We start from the raw sequence: 16,536 nt of genomic DNA on the forward strand, positions 1-16,536 counted from the left end.
CGAGAAGTGCCCTCACCAGGTTGACGACTGGCTGGCGGAGGAGAAGGTGAACTCTCCTCTTCAGATACTTCCATTTGTTCATTTTTCTCCCTCTCCTCACTGCTAGAGGACGAGGTTATCACACGTCTTCCCCTTGGCATAGTACCTATTAGAAAATATTGCAATTAACCACATGTAATTGGACACAATTAAAAATTTAGCCATGAATATCCTAAAATGATCCAAATAATCTCCCATTTATTCCTTCAAGTGATAACACGTCCAATAACTAATATATAAGACCAAATAAGCAGAACCAAAATTTATGCCCAAAAATTACTCAAAATCACCAATTGAAACAAGATATGCAATAATTATAACCCAATCAGTGAAATTAGCAACAATTATGATTGTAACTATTGAGAATTTCAATAATAATATGCTTTTAGTTATAATCATGCTTAGGCAAAAATTAAGCCAATTAACTCACCAAATCAACCAAATTACTCACTATACACAATGCACATGCTTAAACATCATCAACTAACCATTTTTAACCATAATTTAACATCACCAATGGCTCAAAAACATCCTAGTTCCTTTTTCCAATTTCATCTAAATATAGCAATTGTGAATTTTAAAGTACTTGAAAACCAATAAATTGCTACATTTAAACATTTAAACATGCTTAAACAATCATAATAATCATGAATAAAATCAAAAATAGCCATGAACCTCATCAAATTTTCGAAATTAAAAGATGTCAGATAGCTCAGGATAAAAAATATGAACTTCTAAAATCAAAAGATTTGATGAAGAAACTTACCTCAATCACGTAGAAGGATGTTTGGTGATGCTAAAAATGCAAAAAGCCCTATGAAACAACCTCCAATTGACCTCCAATTGAAGAAATTAGAGTTTAAGAACCCTAACCTTCAATCCCTCAAAAACCTGATTTTAGGTGTTTTTCTTGGATTTTAATCGGTTAAAAAGGTTGTATGAAGCTCAAAAGGTATTGGGGTGATGATTTCTAGCAAGATTATGGAGTATAAATGAAAATTTGTGAGTTGGGTAGAAGGAAGAGGGAAAAACGCGGCTGGAAAAATTGGAGAAATGAAGAAGAAAGGCTGAAATCGCGTTTCTGAAGGCTATATTCAGACACGGAAAACGCGACTAAAAACGCGCCTTCAACTCGCGTTTTTGAAGTCGCGTTTCCTGCACAAATCTTGCAGGAATGAAAACGCGACTGTGATGGAAAACGCGACTTCGAGTCGCGTTTCTGAAGTCGCGTTTTTGAGCCTTGATCCAGGCTTGAAAACGCGACTTCCATTAAAACGCGACTTTAGGTCGCGTTTTGAAGGCGTGTTTTCTTTTCTGCAGGCGCAGAATTGAAAACGCGATTATGAGAAACGCGACTTGTAGTCGCGTTTTCTTTGAAAACGCGTTTTCTGCTTCGATTTTTAGCAGAATTTCAACTTTTGAAAAATTACAAAAGGTACCCCAATGACTCAAAATGCACCATAGATCATTTGTTTGCCAATTTTAATGACTGGAACAAATGTAAAACATTAAAAACATGCATTTTACCCCTTTATAATGAATCAAAAACACCTTTAATGCAAATCGAGGGGTTGAGTTGCTTGATCAAAGTTTGCCCTTTTCACCTCAAATGGTCATTCTTGCTTCCATTTGCCAACCCTATCACACAAAAACAACAAATTAACTAAAACACTTATTCAAGCCACAAAATCACACCAAGTTAACAAATATAACCTAAATATTGGGTTGCCTCCCAATTAGCGCTTTTGTTTATAGTCGTTGGCTCGACTGAAAAAGTTGAATCACTTTAGAGCATTAGAGAGAGATTTTCTCCCCATGGGTCGAAACTCCCGAACCAATCCACTATGTGGTGAACCATGCATTGATCTTCATAGTCCAATTTCCTCAAATGCCAAGGAGGAATATTAGACTTGTCATAGAGAGGCTCAACTTCACCTTGGAGTGGATTTTGCTTGTCTTTTCTGAATTGGCTCAACTTTTCACCATTTTCTTCATGGAATGAAGAATTTATTAAGCCAACTTCCATCCTTATCTTCTCCTCCTTTGTTCCTACACCATGAAAGTTAGTACCAAGGACATTTATAAATTTAACTTCTTCGGTCCTTTCTTGGTTGACCTTTTCATCATATGGCATATTAGACACAAGAGCAGTAGGCTCTATACTCCCTTCTTTATTATCCAAATTGAATTCCAATTCCTCACCATTAACCCGTAATATAAGCTTGCCTTTTTCTACATCAATTATAGTTCGTGCAGTGGCTAAAAACGGTCGTCCTAGAATAATTGGCATTCTCACATCTTCTTCAATATCTAAGACAACAAAATCCACAGGTATTATAGATTGTCTTACCTTTATGAGCACATTTTCCAAAATACCCATGGGATGTGTGATTGACCGATCCGCCAATTGCAATGTAATATTGGTAGCTTTTAGCTCTTGAAGTCCCAATCTCCGGGCAACCGATAACGGCATAAGTGACACACTTGCACCTAAATCACATAAAGCATTAGAAAAATGCAATTGACCAATAGTGCAAGGAATAGAAAAACTTCCCGGATCTTTCAATTTAGGAGGGAGTTTATTCTTAATCAATGCACTACACTCTTCCGTTAATGCTATCATCTCATTATCTACAATTTTCCTCTTCTTTGACATGATGTCTTTCAAGAAACGTGCATAAGAGGGAATCTGTGTTATAGCATCAATGAAAGGAATGTTAATGTGCAATTGTTTAAACATTTTGAAGAACTTTTCAAACTCCCGATCCTGTCCATCTTTCTTCAACCTGTGAGGAAAAGGTATCACATTAGAATTTAATTTGGGATGAAGTGCATCAATATCAATGATAACATGATCATTTTGACTTTCTTGCTCCCCTTCAATTGCTTGCTTCTTGTCTTTTTCACCACCTGAATTTTCAAAATCGAATCCCTCAACCGTTTTACCGCTTCTAAGAATGATTGCATTGACATGCTCTCTCGGATTCACTTCGGTTTTACTTGGTAATTCACCAGGGTTTCTATTGTTGATCACATTGGCAATTTGACCAATTTGAACCTCCAAGTTTCTGTACATCCCAGCAAATTGGTCCAACCGCCCCTCAACTCGCTCGAATCTATCCGAAGTCACCTTAGCAAGTTTTTCCACCGCGATCTCCCAACTTGGTTTAGTTTCAGCCTGTGGTTGCCTTGGTTGAAATCCCGGCGGATTGGTTGGCCTTTGTTGATTGCCTTGATCTTTCCATCCAAAGTTTGGATGATTTCTCCACCCCGGATTGTAAGTATTCGAGTAGGGATTATTTGGGGCATTTCGGTTGTAATTATTGACAAATTGTACCAGCTCAGAATCAACACACTCATTAATATCATGTTCACCTCCACAGAAAGAGCAACAAGCTACGTGTGCATTAGATGAACTTGGACCAACTCCACCTTGTCTACTTAGCAATTTCATCACATTATTCATTTGAGCACTCAGCATATTGAGAGTGTCCATTTCTATCATACCTGCGTGACGTCTCGTATTACCTCTTTCATTGGCCCATTGGTAGTTATTTGCGGCCATTTCTTCTATCAAATTCTGAGTTTCTTGGGGTGATTTACCCATTAAAGCTCCACCTGCGGCTGCATCAATAATAGTTTTAGTGGAGAAAGATAAACCATTATAAAAGGTTTGTATGATTAACCATTCAGGTAGTCCATGATGTGGACATTTCCGAAGCAAATCTCTAAACCTTTCCCATGCCTCATATAATGATTCTCCCTCCAATTGACTAAAACTAGTGATATCCATTCTAAGCTTAGCAGTCTTTCCTGGTGGAAAATACTTATTTAAGAATGCTCTTGATAAATCATCCCATCCGGTGAAAGTATTAGGAGCATGAGAGTGTAGCCAAAGTTTGGCCTTATCTCTCAATGAAAATGGGAACAATCTTAGCCTTATAGCATCATCACTAACTCCATTCATTTTAATTGTATCACAAATTTCCAAGAATGTAGCTAAGTGTGTATTAGGATCTTCTACTGCATTACCTCCAAATTGAGATTGTTGAACCATTTGGATAAGTGATGGTTTAATCTCAAAGTTGTTAGCATTTACCGTAGGCCTTACTATGCTTGTTTGAGATCCTTGTGTTCCCGGTAGAGCAAAATCTCGTAGAACTCGCCTATTTGCTTCATTTTCAGCCATTTCTTCTTCAAATGGTAGTTCTATCAAAATTTCCTCTATCGGTTGCCAAATCTCTTGTTCCTCTTGCTGTTGTGTGTGCCTCCTTTGCCTACGTAGTGTCCTCTCAATTTCTGGATTGAAAGGTGCGACTTCTCGAGACTCCCGGTGCATACACTACAAACAGAAATAAGGGATATTATGCAACTTCAATGGTAAAAAAAAAAAAACTGATTACAATACAAGATTAAATATAATCTAAAAAATAAAGCTGTCTAAATTAATAAAGATGATTAGGCTCTAATATTGCCGCTCCCCGGCAACGGCGCCAAAAACTTGACGGGTTTTTACTTTAAGTGCAAGTTTAATTCCGATTTTACACCCGTTGGACTGCAAGTATACAGGTCGCAATTGTAGTACAAGATGTGTATCGGGTCGATCCCACGAGGAGCAATTAAAACAATTATTAGATACTAATTTACTCTATTATTTAGACTTACAATTAATTTGAGCAGAAACTTCAGATTTTAATTCAACTACAAAAATTCTTAAATAGATAAATGCAATTTCTCAAGGGGAGTAGAATTCACTAAATATTAAGATCTAGGGATGTAGATTCCACTTATGACACAAAAGATCTAAAATGAATTAATTCAACACTTGTTACTGCTCTTGTTTAACCAAGGATTCATTTCCAGAAATACCAAATTCACATTCTCATGATAATAATGGGTTAAAACAGATTAGTTTTTCCTAATCTCTTGGTAAATACTAAATCTGTTCTTATTTACACATGAAATGCAGATTTCATCCACTTGAATGTATTTCTATTCTCATGAATATACAACTCAAGTTCTACTTGTGTCATTCCATTATTTTTACCATTTCTCAATGAGTAAAAACAACTATAAACCTACTATTGGTGATCAAGCAACAACACGTAATCCAACATACACAAGTAGATAAGTTAATACAAGACATAACAAGCATAAATCACAATCACTTCATATCATTTGGCCATAAGCTTCATCTACTCCCTAGATAAAGGAAATTAGCTACTCATGAATGATGAAACACTCATAACTTCATTAATGTAAATCATCATGAATTACAAATACAAGAGGAATAAAGAAAGTCTTAGCCAAGATATGGTAAAGCCTTCCAAAAATCTCCTTTGTCTTGAACTTGGATGATTACAAGATGAAACCTCAATTGCCCCTTGCAAGTACCTAGCTAGAGAGAATATGTTTTTCTGTAAGAAGCTAAGCTACGAATGGATGTCCAGACCTCCCTCAATGTCTCTGCATAAAAACTACTCAAAGGCTCCATTTTTCCAAGTCAAATTCCAACTTTTGATTCCCCAAATCTAACTTTGTTATAATTGTCAATAACCAATGTTTTTGACTTGAAAATAAGCCACCTTTCTTGCCCTTTTGACTTCTGAAGCATGTGCACCGAATTCCCTTTTATCTTATAGCTGGAAAGTGGTATGAACACAAGAGAATTGGCTGAGTCAAATTGCAGAATTTCGGCTATAAAACGCGCCTACACAAAACGCGGCATAAACTCGCGTTTTGTCTACTCGCGTTTTCACTCTGGCCTTATTTCAACTGCGATTTTCTCCATGATAAAGGCCAAACTAGCTTTTGTGCAAAACACAAAAGTTGTAGCCCTTTGAGTTAGCTTTCCAATGCTTCAAGAATCATCCAAATCGGAGCTTTGTAGCCTGAGATATGATCGAAATACTGTCACCTGTTCAAACCTCTGTTTTAACTTCCGACCACAGAATGCAGCTTCTGTATTCCAACGTTTTGCCCATGAAGATGGCAGAAATGGATTTTGATGTCTTCATACGAATTGTAGGTCTCTTTCTTAGCTTTAAAATGGTATAAAGATCACCTCAATCCGATAAGTGTAGCTCCAGATATGGTCAAAATACTGAAGAGTGTCAAAACTGACTTGTATTGCATTTCCTCACTTGAACGTTTTTCACTTCATTCTTCTTGTTGCCACTTGAATTCATCACCAAATCTCTATTTTTACCTCATTTGACATCCTTTGGTGATTGAATCATCATTCCTGTATAAAAATGAAGTTTTTACCATTAAAATCAATAGAAATGCAATATTATCCACTGTTACCAAAAATATATAATTTTACCAAAAACCTCTTTATTTTATTTATAAAACTAAATAATCAACTCAAAATTAACTAATAAAATGCACTTAAAAATACGTAAAATAAACTCTTATCAAATACCCCCACACTTGAATCATTGCTTGTCCTCAAGCAATATAAAATTCTAACCATCAATGATCCAAAAAAAATTGAAAATAGACATATGTAGTATTTCAACTCCATTTCCTTGAATCAAGGTAAATAACCCTTATGTGATCTTTCCATTAAGTTCAAGTACTCATAATATCAAGCAAAGAAGAGCCAAGTATACCATAATTTTACCAATTCAACTCAACTTCTTATTTTTATCCAATTTCGCAAGCAAGCAACTCCTATAGTCAATAAAGATGCTAACTAATCTCATGATCAACTTCTTATTTTTCTTAAAGAGGGATTTAGTTTACTTTTTATTTATTTTTATTTATTTTTATTTATTTTTATATATTTTAAGGGTTAAATATTACTTAAGTTGTGAAAAATGCCTTTTGACGCGAAGATCAACATTTTTAGATGCAGATCCCCGGTTACTCAACATTTCACATACTCAAGTTGCTTTGCATACTCTTAATTCAAGTAACTTTTTACGCGAATGTCGACATTTGTAGATGCCAACCCCCGGTTACTCGGTACGAGAGTTTCTTCATCAAATCTTTTGATTTTAGAAGTTCATATTTTTTATCCTGAGCTATCTGACATCTTTTAATTTCGAAAATTTGATGAGGTTCATGGCTATTTTTGATTTTATTCATGATTATTATGATTGTTTAAGCATGTTTAAATGTTTAAATGTAGCAATTTATTGGTTTTCAAGTACTTTAAAATTCACAATTGCTATATTTAGATGAAATTGGAAAAAGGAACTAGGATAAAAAGAGTATGACACTTATTAACCATATTAATTTCTTATCTTATAAAATTAGATAAAAAGAAGAATTTTCATCAAATATACAAAATGTAGGCATAATTTTCTCCACTTTACTAGATATACTTTCCTATAGATGTAAAAATTATAATCACATAAAAATCATTTCCAAATTTCATGAGAAAAGAAGTATTAAAACCGCATATATTTATTTTAAAAGGATAAGTGACAAAATTTTATTTATTTGTTATAGTTAATAACATATATATGTATAAGGTTTTGGAAAAATTTTGACAGAGTCTCCCCTTAAAAGTGGACTAAATGAATAGTTTTACCTCTTGTTATTATTCTCGTTAAACCAGGGATTCATTTCCAATATTACCAAATCTCATTCTCATGATAAAATGGCCTAGAGCAGTCCAATTTTCCCTATTTTCATGGTGAAATACTAGTTCTACCCTGTTTTCCTTCATGAAATGCTAGATAATCCACTTAAGTGTATCTCTATTTTCATGAACATACAACTCAAGCTCTACTCATGTTTTTCCATTGTTACTACCAATTCTCATTGACTAATAACAACTATAAACATGCTATTGGTGATCACACAACAACAGGTAATTACAACTGCACAAATAGACAAGTTAATACAAGATACAATAAGTGTAAATCACGTTCAATTCATATCATTTAGCCATAAGTTTCATCTACTCCCTAGACAAAGAAGTTTAGCTACTCATGAATGATATAACAATCAAACTCACAAGTTTATTAATGCAAAACATCATTAAGTACAAGTACAAGAAAGATAAAGGAAAGCTTAGCCAAGTAATGGTGAAGCCCTCAAATTTCTGCTATTTCTTGTACAAGATGATTACAAGTTAAGTCTCCAAGTGCTTCCTCAAGAACTTCTCACCAGAGAGAAAAAGAAATGTTACAAGAAGAAAAACTAGCTACGTATGGTCCTCTCCTGGCTTCTTTTTCCTTTTCTGCATAAAAGGTGGTAGAAAGACACTTTCTTCTCCTTCATGATTCCAACCACTTAGATTTTGTAAAGAAAGTCAAAAGAAATGTTATTTTGACTTGTTAATAACTCATTTTGTCTTCCCTTTTGTTGCAAAAGCATGTGCCACCGAATTCTCTCACCCAAGATAGCTGGAAAGTTGTGTGAAAAGTGAGAAAAAAACGGTTGTGCCACTTGCAGAAGAAAGAGGCAGATCCGAACATCGGATCCGAGGGGTGAAGAATGATCCGAGGCCTTTCTCTTACGGATCCGAGTTCGGATCGTATGACCTCGGATGCACTGCTCCAGAAGTACAGACGAGGGCTCGGATCTCCATTTGTTCACACGGATCCGAGGATCTGTGATGGTTAATTTCCAGTTTTTTACTTCTTTCCTTTTTCTTCATTTTTGCTCCTAGTATCCTTGTACTTTATCCTCCAGATGATCCTTACATTTTTCGTCATCTCGTGCATAAATTCCATATATCAATACCCTTCACAATTTCACAAAATTAACACATTAATCCACTCATTTATCAAATTTTGAACACTTAAACAATATTTAAACAATTATCACCAAAAAGAGTTCAAATATAGCTATAATCTCCTCAAAATATACCTAAAGTTCATGCCAAACTTGTACAAAATGTATGTTAAATATTCACTTATCAAGAATCATACTTTATGTCCTATAGATCTTCACCTTTCTTGAAATTTCTCCTAATCACTTCGTAGAAATGCGTTTACCTATTATGGAGGACAGCAAAAGCCTACAATAAAGCTATTTAATTTCACTGATTACTTACCAAAATTATTCTATCTTTATCTCTTCATTTTTTTGGGTAAGTATCTTCATCGCTTTTTTTATTACTCATTGACCAGGACCTTTATTTTGAACAGGGGGTAGGGATGGTTTTAAATCTTTTCTTCAAGTATACAAGCACTTTCAATACAATGTAAATACAAAATAATTTCTTTAAATTCCGCACATGATGTTGAAAATGATGTACAGTATGTAATTTAAATTTTATATATACATACATATATATGTGTGTATACGCGCGCGCAGAGGCCCTCAACCTTCATGGATGGTTGCAACCCTGCCCCTTATTTCTTTTTATTCTTTATAATAGTCCTTGTACCTATACCCTTCTGAATCTCATGACACTTACCATTCTAAATGCCAAATCCAAGAACTTGTCCCATTTAACAATATTTATACTTTCTGAACGTACGTAGGGGTTGAGAGCATTTGAAAAAATTTTCGCCAAAAATAGCCTCCTAGTAGTGTTTAGGCCATAAACATTTTTATAAGCATTTCTCGTTTAGATCATGTGTAAACAACACATCGGATCACACCATTGAAAGTAACTAATACCAATTTCTTTACAAAGATATTGCTTCACTTGGTTCATTAAACTTGAGCTGCTCATAATAGTGAACACGTCATTCCCTCATAATCTCCTGTCCTAAAATAATTCTAAACACTTGATTATCTCTTTAATTTAAAAGTCTCTTTGTATTCCCTCTTTTTGTAATTAATTTCATTTCAAAACCTAATTATCGCTTGTAGGTGATTTTAAGTACATGAGATAAAAATATTTGAATTTGAATCGGGCTAGCAATGTGCTTCCAGATACTTAAAAGGAGGAACAAAATGAAAAAAGATACAGCTGAAGGGGCACAATGTTAGATGATAGATATAGCATCCAAGAAAGATGAGTTTTTGAATTATTAATCCCAAAATAGGAGCAGTAGCACAATACAAATACCAAAACTTGAGAAGCCTATCATAATAAATATCATCACATCAAAAGCATAGCAGTCTTTAATGATTTTTGGTGCAATCAGTGGGCAAGAAGGAGACCATCCCGTTAACAAGATCATATCCAATAAGAAAATTTATCTGCAGCAGGTTTCCAAGAATTGGAGTACCATCAGTTGGAACTATAGTCGAACAGACCACCCCCTTAGAGACTTCGACGAATATATTGTTTGGAGGTATTATTAGGTCAGCATCAGAAAAGACAGCAACAATTTCGGGAAATTGGAGGTTGCTATACTTATTATAGCAAAGTCTGAAGTTGGCACCAGTACCTGGATCAGGAACCCGTGTACCCGTTGTTAAATCAATTACTCCTGTTTCAAAATTTTCGTACATTTGCCTGGGGACATACGTTAGTGTTGCTCCAGAATCAAGTACGACATTACCCCCATCATTAGGGGAAGAATTATCCAACTTGGTGAAACCCTGGTTTCGAATCGTTACATTTCCAACACTGAAGCCAATTAAATCGAGATAGTAGAATTTATCTCCAGCTTTCTTGAACAACGTATTTGAAACTACTCCAGGGCCTGAAACAACAGCGTGTGTTCCAAAATGGATCTTACTTGAAATGTACGAGTTTCTAGGAGTCAAACAATAGGAAAATTTACCAGCAATTGATGCATTCAATTGCCTTATAATTGACAATGCTCCACGTGATAGTCCAACTATCCCAGAGGAAGTTACCCCGAAGATGCCACCATTTTCGTGCCCACAACCAAAAGCAACATTTGCAATTGATATATTTCCGCCAGAACTTGATTCAAACGTAAAAGTGTCCGTAGCAAGATCCCCATCACTAAAAGAATTATCTCCATATGCAACTCCATACCCACATATATTTCCAGGATAACAAACTGTAATTCCAGGATCCAAACGACACAACGGAGCGCGGCATGATAATACTTGCTCATAAGTCGTTGATTTACTAGGATCAAAAAGAGGGGCATCTTGCTTAAAACATCGAATGCAGGGCCGGCATTGTATCCACGTAAGATCGCTACCTGTGTCAGCAATGGCCAGGACATCAACAGCTGGGGTTCCGATAGATACTTTAATGAGGTACTCCCCATTGACGGATGTAATGTTGGACTGGATTGAATCAGAAGAAAAATGTGACAGAAGCTTGGAACGAGAGTGGGAGATTCTTTTGTTGAAATACTGGGCTCGAGCAAAGGAACGATGAAAAGCTTCATGAAGCCTTTCATAGTTGGAGTCGGAGGGGTTATACAAGGGGGATTTTGGAGAGTCACGATGTATGAGATGAGTAGAAAAGCCACTAGTTTGTCCTTCAGTGAAGGGATAAAGAATTAAATTGATGAAGACTAAAAGGGATAACTTAGAAAATGAAGAAAAAGGTACTGGACAATTTCCGGCCATCGCTGAGAAATTTTGAGAGTGATAGATAGCTAGAGGTACCTAATATATCAGGTACATATGAATTATGTAAAAAAATGTCGTCTTATATAGCCCATAGTGCACTAGAAATGGCCAGCATTACATATAAATGCATATATTCATTTTCCTCAAGTGACTCCTGTTTCATCTATCACTATGAATCTTAATCTAGTCACGTCCTTACGCAAGAAACTGTATCCAAATATTTTATACAGTTAATACATTCAATAATTTACTACTTACCATTATTTTTGTTCATTCATCTTATCTGCCCTTTTTGATTGATTCAAACCAAGTCCCAGAGAATTTGAGACTGCAAAAGAATCTGCATTCAAGGCTGCCCTTTTTTTTATTTACAGTCTTATTTTGGACAATAATGCTTTTTTGTTTTCCATTTCAAGTATATATATACACATAAGGAATTCCGGTTCATTGCTTCACCGTATTACAAAATTTTAATTTTGGATAATCAATTGTTATAATGTTCTCGTTTGTTTATGCACTTAGCTGTTAGATTTCTTTAATAGCAAAAAAATTAAAGTTTAGAATTTATTAAATAGTCGCTTTTGCTCATTATTATTTTCCACATACATCTTTGTATAAAAATTTGAAACAAATGAGAACAAGCCCTATAAAAATAATACTATTCGTATATTGTGATGTGTAAATATGTAGCATTGCACTTTTCCGGCAGGAAAGATAGCAAGGTAAACGAAGAGGTTATTTGCCTTCACTTTTTGAATTCGGTGTATGTCACCTATGTTTCTCTAGAATAGAAAGCTAACGAATGTCTTTTCCTAGTTATGGTTTGATTCATCAAAAGGCTGCTAATGAGCCTTCTTTTTGGCAAAACTGAACCAAATTTAGGAGTTTCTATCTATTTATTTGTATTTTTTAGCAGATTTCATACTTAGTAATTGCCATTTTAGTATGATATTTCTTATGTGGTTGTTTTTATTGTGGTGTAAACTTTCTCCCATTGTTTAAAATTTCAATAATAGTGTGATTATTTTAAGTGATTATTTTATCCCTTCAATTCTATAATCCTATGGATTAACATCTTTAAATCCTAATTTTGGATTTTAGGATTAGTATCAAAGTCAAACTACGAGTTTAGTACTATGTATTTTCCTCTGTCAAAGAGATAGGGTACAAGATTTGCCTGAAAGTATTCAGTTGATCAAGGCCACGTGATTGGAGAATTCAGTTAGTAAAAATTGGATTATAGAATTGATCCAAAAGATATAAATCATAAAAGAATCATAAACCATAAAAGAATCGTAACAAACATGTTAATTACTACAGGTTATGAGATTGAAAGATTTGATTAGTTCATCAACCAGGACGGCCAGTAAAACTTGATACAAAGGAAAGAAAAATGTTTTAGGTATATAAATTATTGAATCAATGGCAGAGTTTAGGAACTTGATTGAAGGTGAACAGCTTTTCATATTGACTCTTATAAATACTTGTACACATTAGTTAGATTTTAAAAGTCGAAAATATCTTAAACAATGTAATTTGAATGATTTTCTTTATTGGGTTGTTGCGAACAAGAACATCATAACAAGTGATTAGCCAAAAAAATTATTTTGTAATTGGTTTTTTTCCGTTCAACATTAGAAAATTTATGTTTTTGCTAGTTGTACTTAAACAAACTTTTGCATATCTTTGTGGAGTAAGCATCTCGCATCCAAGACCAGTAAATCTAATTAAAGAACCTAATTCGTACTTATTCTATCTTTAAAACAAAATCAAGTTTTTAATGTCATTTAAACCTAAAAAATTTTGCCAAACCATTATCCATAATCATTGTCTCAAGTCCACATTAAAAATTAAATACCCATATGACATTTTATGCAGCTATCTGAAAAGCAGAATATAGTTCATCAAAATTTTTCTTATTATATGGATTTTTGCTGCATTTACCAGAGCACAAAGCCAGATAAGAGATCTTCTTTCAAACGTTTACCAAAATTCAATTCTTGAAACATATAAACCATGCGAACTAACTAACCGTCCAAAACCAACGCACATAGGTCTTGTTTATATAATGATTACGCTTCTTAGCATCTTTTTTACCCTTTGGGAATTTCTTAATAACATGTAAGGATGTTTGGTCCTTGAGGTTGTAGTGGGGAAAAGGAGGGAGGAGGGCGGCGGCGGATATGGGGTGAGTGGGCGACCTTTCTTTCATTATGTTTGTTTTTGTAAATCTTTTTACAATTTTATCCGTGAATATTACCGTACGCCTAAATTTGACACAAAAATCCTAAATTTTTCCCAAATTTTTGTCCAAAAAAATCAATTAAAATTTCACACTTAAAGAGTTGAGTGATTTCTTTGATTAAATAAACAAGATTTTTAGTGATTTAAATTATTTAGTGACCTTTCGAGCCATTAACTCTAATCTAGTTATGATAGTGAGCACGTGCATCTCGTCATCATTCCTCTCTTAAAAAAAAAAAATCTCGTGTTCTGAAATAATTTGTAAACACCTGATTTTAGCTTTAATCTTAAAAATATTTTTCTGTTTTAATTGTTTTTTCAAATCCAACTTTTAGCTTGCAAGTGATTTTGAATTCTAATTATGATTCTAAAAATATATGAGGCAATTGAGAACAATTTGATTTGGCTGCAACCGATAACCTGAAACAACACCTAGTAATAGATGCAACCGAGAACAATTCATGTACTGTGTCAGCAATGTTTCTTGCAGTAACATTGCACACTTAAATTGCTACCAGATAAACTAACCTAGAAATAGATGCAACGACAATTCTGATTTTTCTTGCAGTATTTTGGACCAAACTCATTAATATCAAAGGTGCTTAGTGAAAACATTAACTCAGGCACTTAAAACATCTTTTTTGGAAAAATAAATTACTCTGTTCTGCATCAGAGGAGGCACAGTACGTGAATATTTGAATTCGCTCCAAGAAAGATGACAAGAATACTTGAATTAGCTCCAACAAAGATGAGTTTTTTGGATAATTAATCACAAAAATAGGGACGGTAGCAAATAATAATTATGAATACTTGAAAATCCTATCGCGATACAATCATTGCATCTAAAGCACAGCAATCCCTACTTATATTTGGTGCAGTCAATTGGCAAGAAGGAGACCTTATTGTTTACAAGATCATATTCAATAAGATGATTTACCTGCAACAGGTTCCCAAAAATTGCAAGGTTATCAGCTGGATCCACTGGAACTATAGCCAAACAAACCACCCCATCATAGACTTCAAGAAATGTACCATTTGGAGGTAAAAGTATATCAGCACCAGCAAAGCGAGCAACAATTTTGGGAATCTGTAGACGTTTTTCAACCTTATAGCAGAGGCCATAGAAGCCTGACGGATCAGTAACCCGTGTACCCCTTGCTGTTTTGATAATATCTGATTCCAATTTTTGGTAAAACTCCTGAGGGACATACGTTAGCATTGTTCCAGAATCAATGAAGATGTTACCGGTCACAGTATCATTGGGGAAAGAATTGTCTAGGTTGGATATCTCCTTGTAGGGAATCCTCATATTTGCAACGCTGAAGCCTATTAAATTTACATAGTAGTACGTATCTGGAAACTGCCGGATCAATGGAGTTGAAACTACTCCATTGCCTGAAAGAGCAGCATTGCTACCGAAAGTGATCGTACTCGACGAGTTTGAATCTCTGGGAACAACACAGTAGGAAAATTTACCACCAATTGATTCAGTCCATTGCCTGATAATCGACAATGCTCCACCTCCTAGTCCAACAATCCCGGACGCAGTTTCCCCGAAGCCGCCACCAGTCTTGTGCGTGCAACCGAAAACAACATTTGGGATTCTTAACTTTCTTCCAGAGCTTGATTCGAATGTAAAAGTTTCCGTGGAAAGATCCCCATCACTAGAAGAACCATCTGCATACAATTCTGAATACCCACATTTATTTTCAGGTTCACAAGTAACTCCAGGTCCCCAACACAACGAGGAGTTGCATAATAAATGTCGATAAGATTTTGTTTTATTAGGATCGAAAAGAGGGAAGTGTTGGTTGAAGCATCCATTGCAGGGCTTGCATTCTATCCACGTCATATCGCTTCCTGTGTCAGCAATGGCCAGGAGATCAACCGGAGGGGTTCCGATGGATACTTTCATGAGATACTCGCCATCAGCAGGTATGGTGGTGGACTGGAATGGATTGGAAGAAGAACGTGAGAAACGGTTGTTGGAACGAGAATGGGAGATTCTTTTCTTGAAATACTCGGCTCGAGCAGAGGAACGATGAAAAGCTTCATGAAGCCTTTCAAAGTGGGAGTTGGAGGGATTATACAAGGGCGATTTTGGAGAGTCACGATGTACGAGATGAGTAGAAAAACCACCAGTTTTTCCTTCAATCAAGGAATAAAGACACAAATTGATGAAGACTAAAAGGGATAATTTAGAAAACAAAGAAAAAACTGGACAATTTCTAGCCATGGTTGAGAAATTTCGAGACTAATAGATAGGTAGAGGTATCTTATTATGTCAAGTGCGAGTTATGTGAAAAAGATCGTCTTAAATAGCCGATAATGCACTAGTTGTAGAATTATAAACCAAGTCTTTTTGGTACTAGTTGTATTAGTTTAGGAAACCAAGTCTTCTCGGTATTAGTTTTATCAAGTCAGGAAATTACTTATCTTACTTATATTTTGGCCCGTGCAATATAGGAGAGGGAAAAATATGGCCAAACACAACATTATTATCTATTTCTCTCATATTCTCCCCCTTCATGCCACTTTTTGCACCTCTCAATCTCATTTCTCCTCAATATTCCCCCTACTCTCTACTACTATTCTTTTTACTTTCTGAATCTAACTTTCTCGTATTCCTACAACCTTTTTTTCGTTCCTTCATTTCCTACCCAATTTTCTTGTATCCCTACAACCCTTTCTCGTTTTACCAAATCCTATTTTCTCTTTACTCTATCTCGCTCTTACCCAGTTACCCTATCTCTTACCCAATTTTACAACCCACTTGTCTCCTATTCTACTATTATTTTCATGTATTTATAAATGTAAATAGTAACCTATTTACTTGGC

At 35.0% G+C, this 16,536-nt stretch overlaps 3 protein-coding genes and 1 non-coding gene across 4 annotated transcripts; 1 reads left to right on the forward strand and 3 right to left on the reverse strand.

Moving 5' to 3' along the window:
• Positions 1-1,825: 1,825 nt before the first annotated feature.
• Positions 1,826-3,832, reverse strand: LOC113720291 (uncharacterized). The gene is made up of 3 exons (XM_027245208.2): positions 3,643-3,832; positions 2,110-3,414; positions 1,826-2,028 (listed from the first exon to the last, which is right to left on the reverse strand). Exons 1-3 carry the CDS (start codon positions 3,830-3,832, stop codon positions 1,826-1,828), a joined length of 1,698 nt encoding a protein of 565 aa, XP_027101009.2.
• Positions 3,735-3,841, forward strand: LOC113720293 (small nucleolar RNA R71). The gene has a single exon (XR_003455261.2). It is a non-coding gene; the product is annotated as a small nucleolar RNA R71 (small nucleolar RNA).
• Positions 3,842-10,074: 6,233 nt separating this feature from the next.
• LOC140007066 (aspartic proteinase CDR1-like) lies at positions 10,075-11,451 on the reverse strand. The gene has a single exon (XM_072049766.1). It carries the CDS (start codon positions 11,449-11,451, stop codon positions 10,075-10,077), a length of 1,377 nt encoding a protein of 458 aa, XP_071905867.1.
• A 3,106-nt stretch (positions 11,452-14,557) lies between these two features.
• LOC113690618 (aspartic proteinase CDR1-like) lies at positions 14,558-15,934 on the reverse strand. Its single transcript, XM_027208611.2, has one exon. The coding sequence runs from the start codon at positions 15,932-15,934 to the stop codon at positions 14,558-14,560; it is 1,377 nt and encodes a 458-aa protein (XP_027064412.2).
• Positions 15,935-16,536: the final 602 nt, after the last annotated feature.

The sequence above is a fragment of the Coffea arabica genome, chromosome 5e (assembly GCF_036785885.1).
Source record: "Coffea arabica cultivar ET-39 chromosome 5e, Coffea Arabica ET-39 HiFi, whole genome shotgun sequence".
Lineage (NCBI taxonomy): Eukaryota > Viridiplantae > Streptophyta > Magnoliopsida > Gentianales > Rubiaceae > Coffea > Coffea arabica.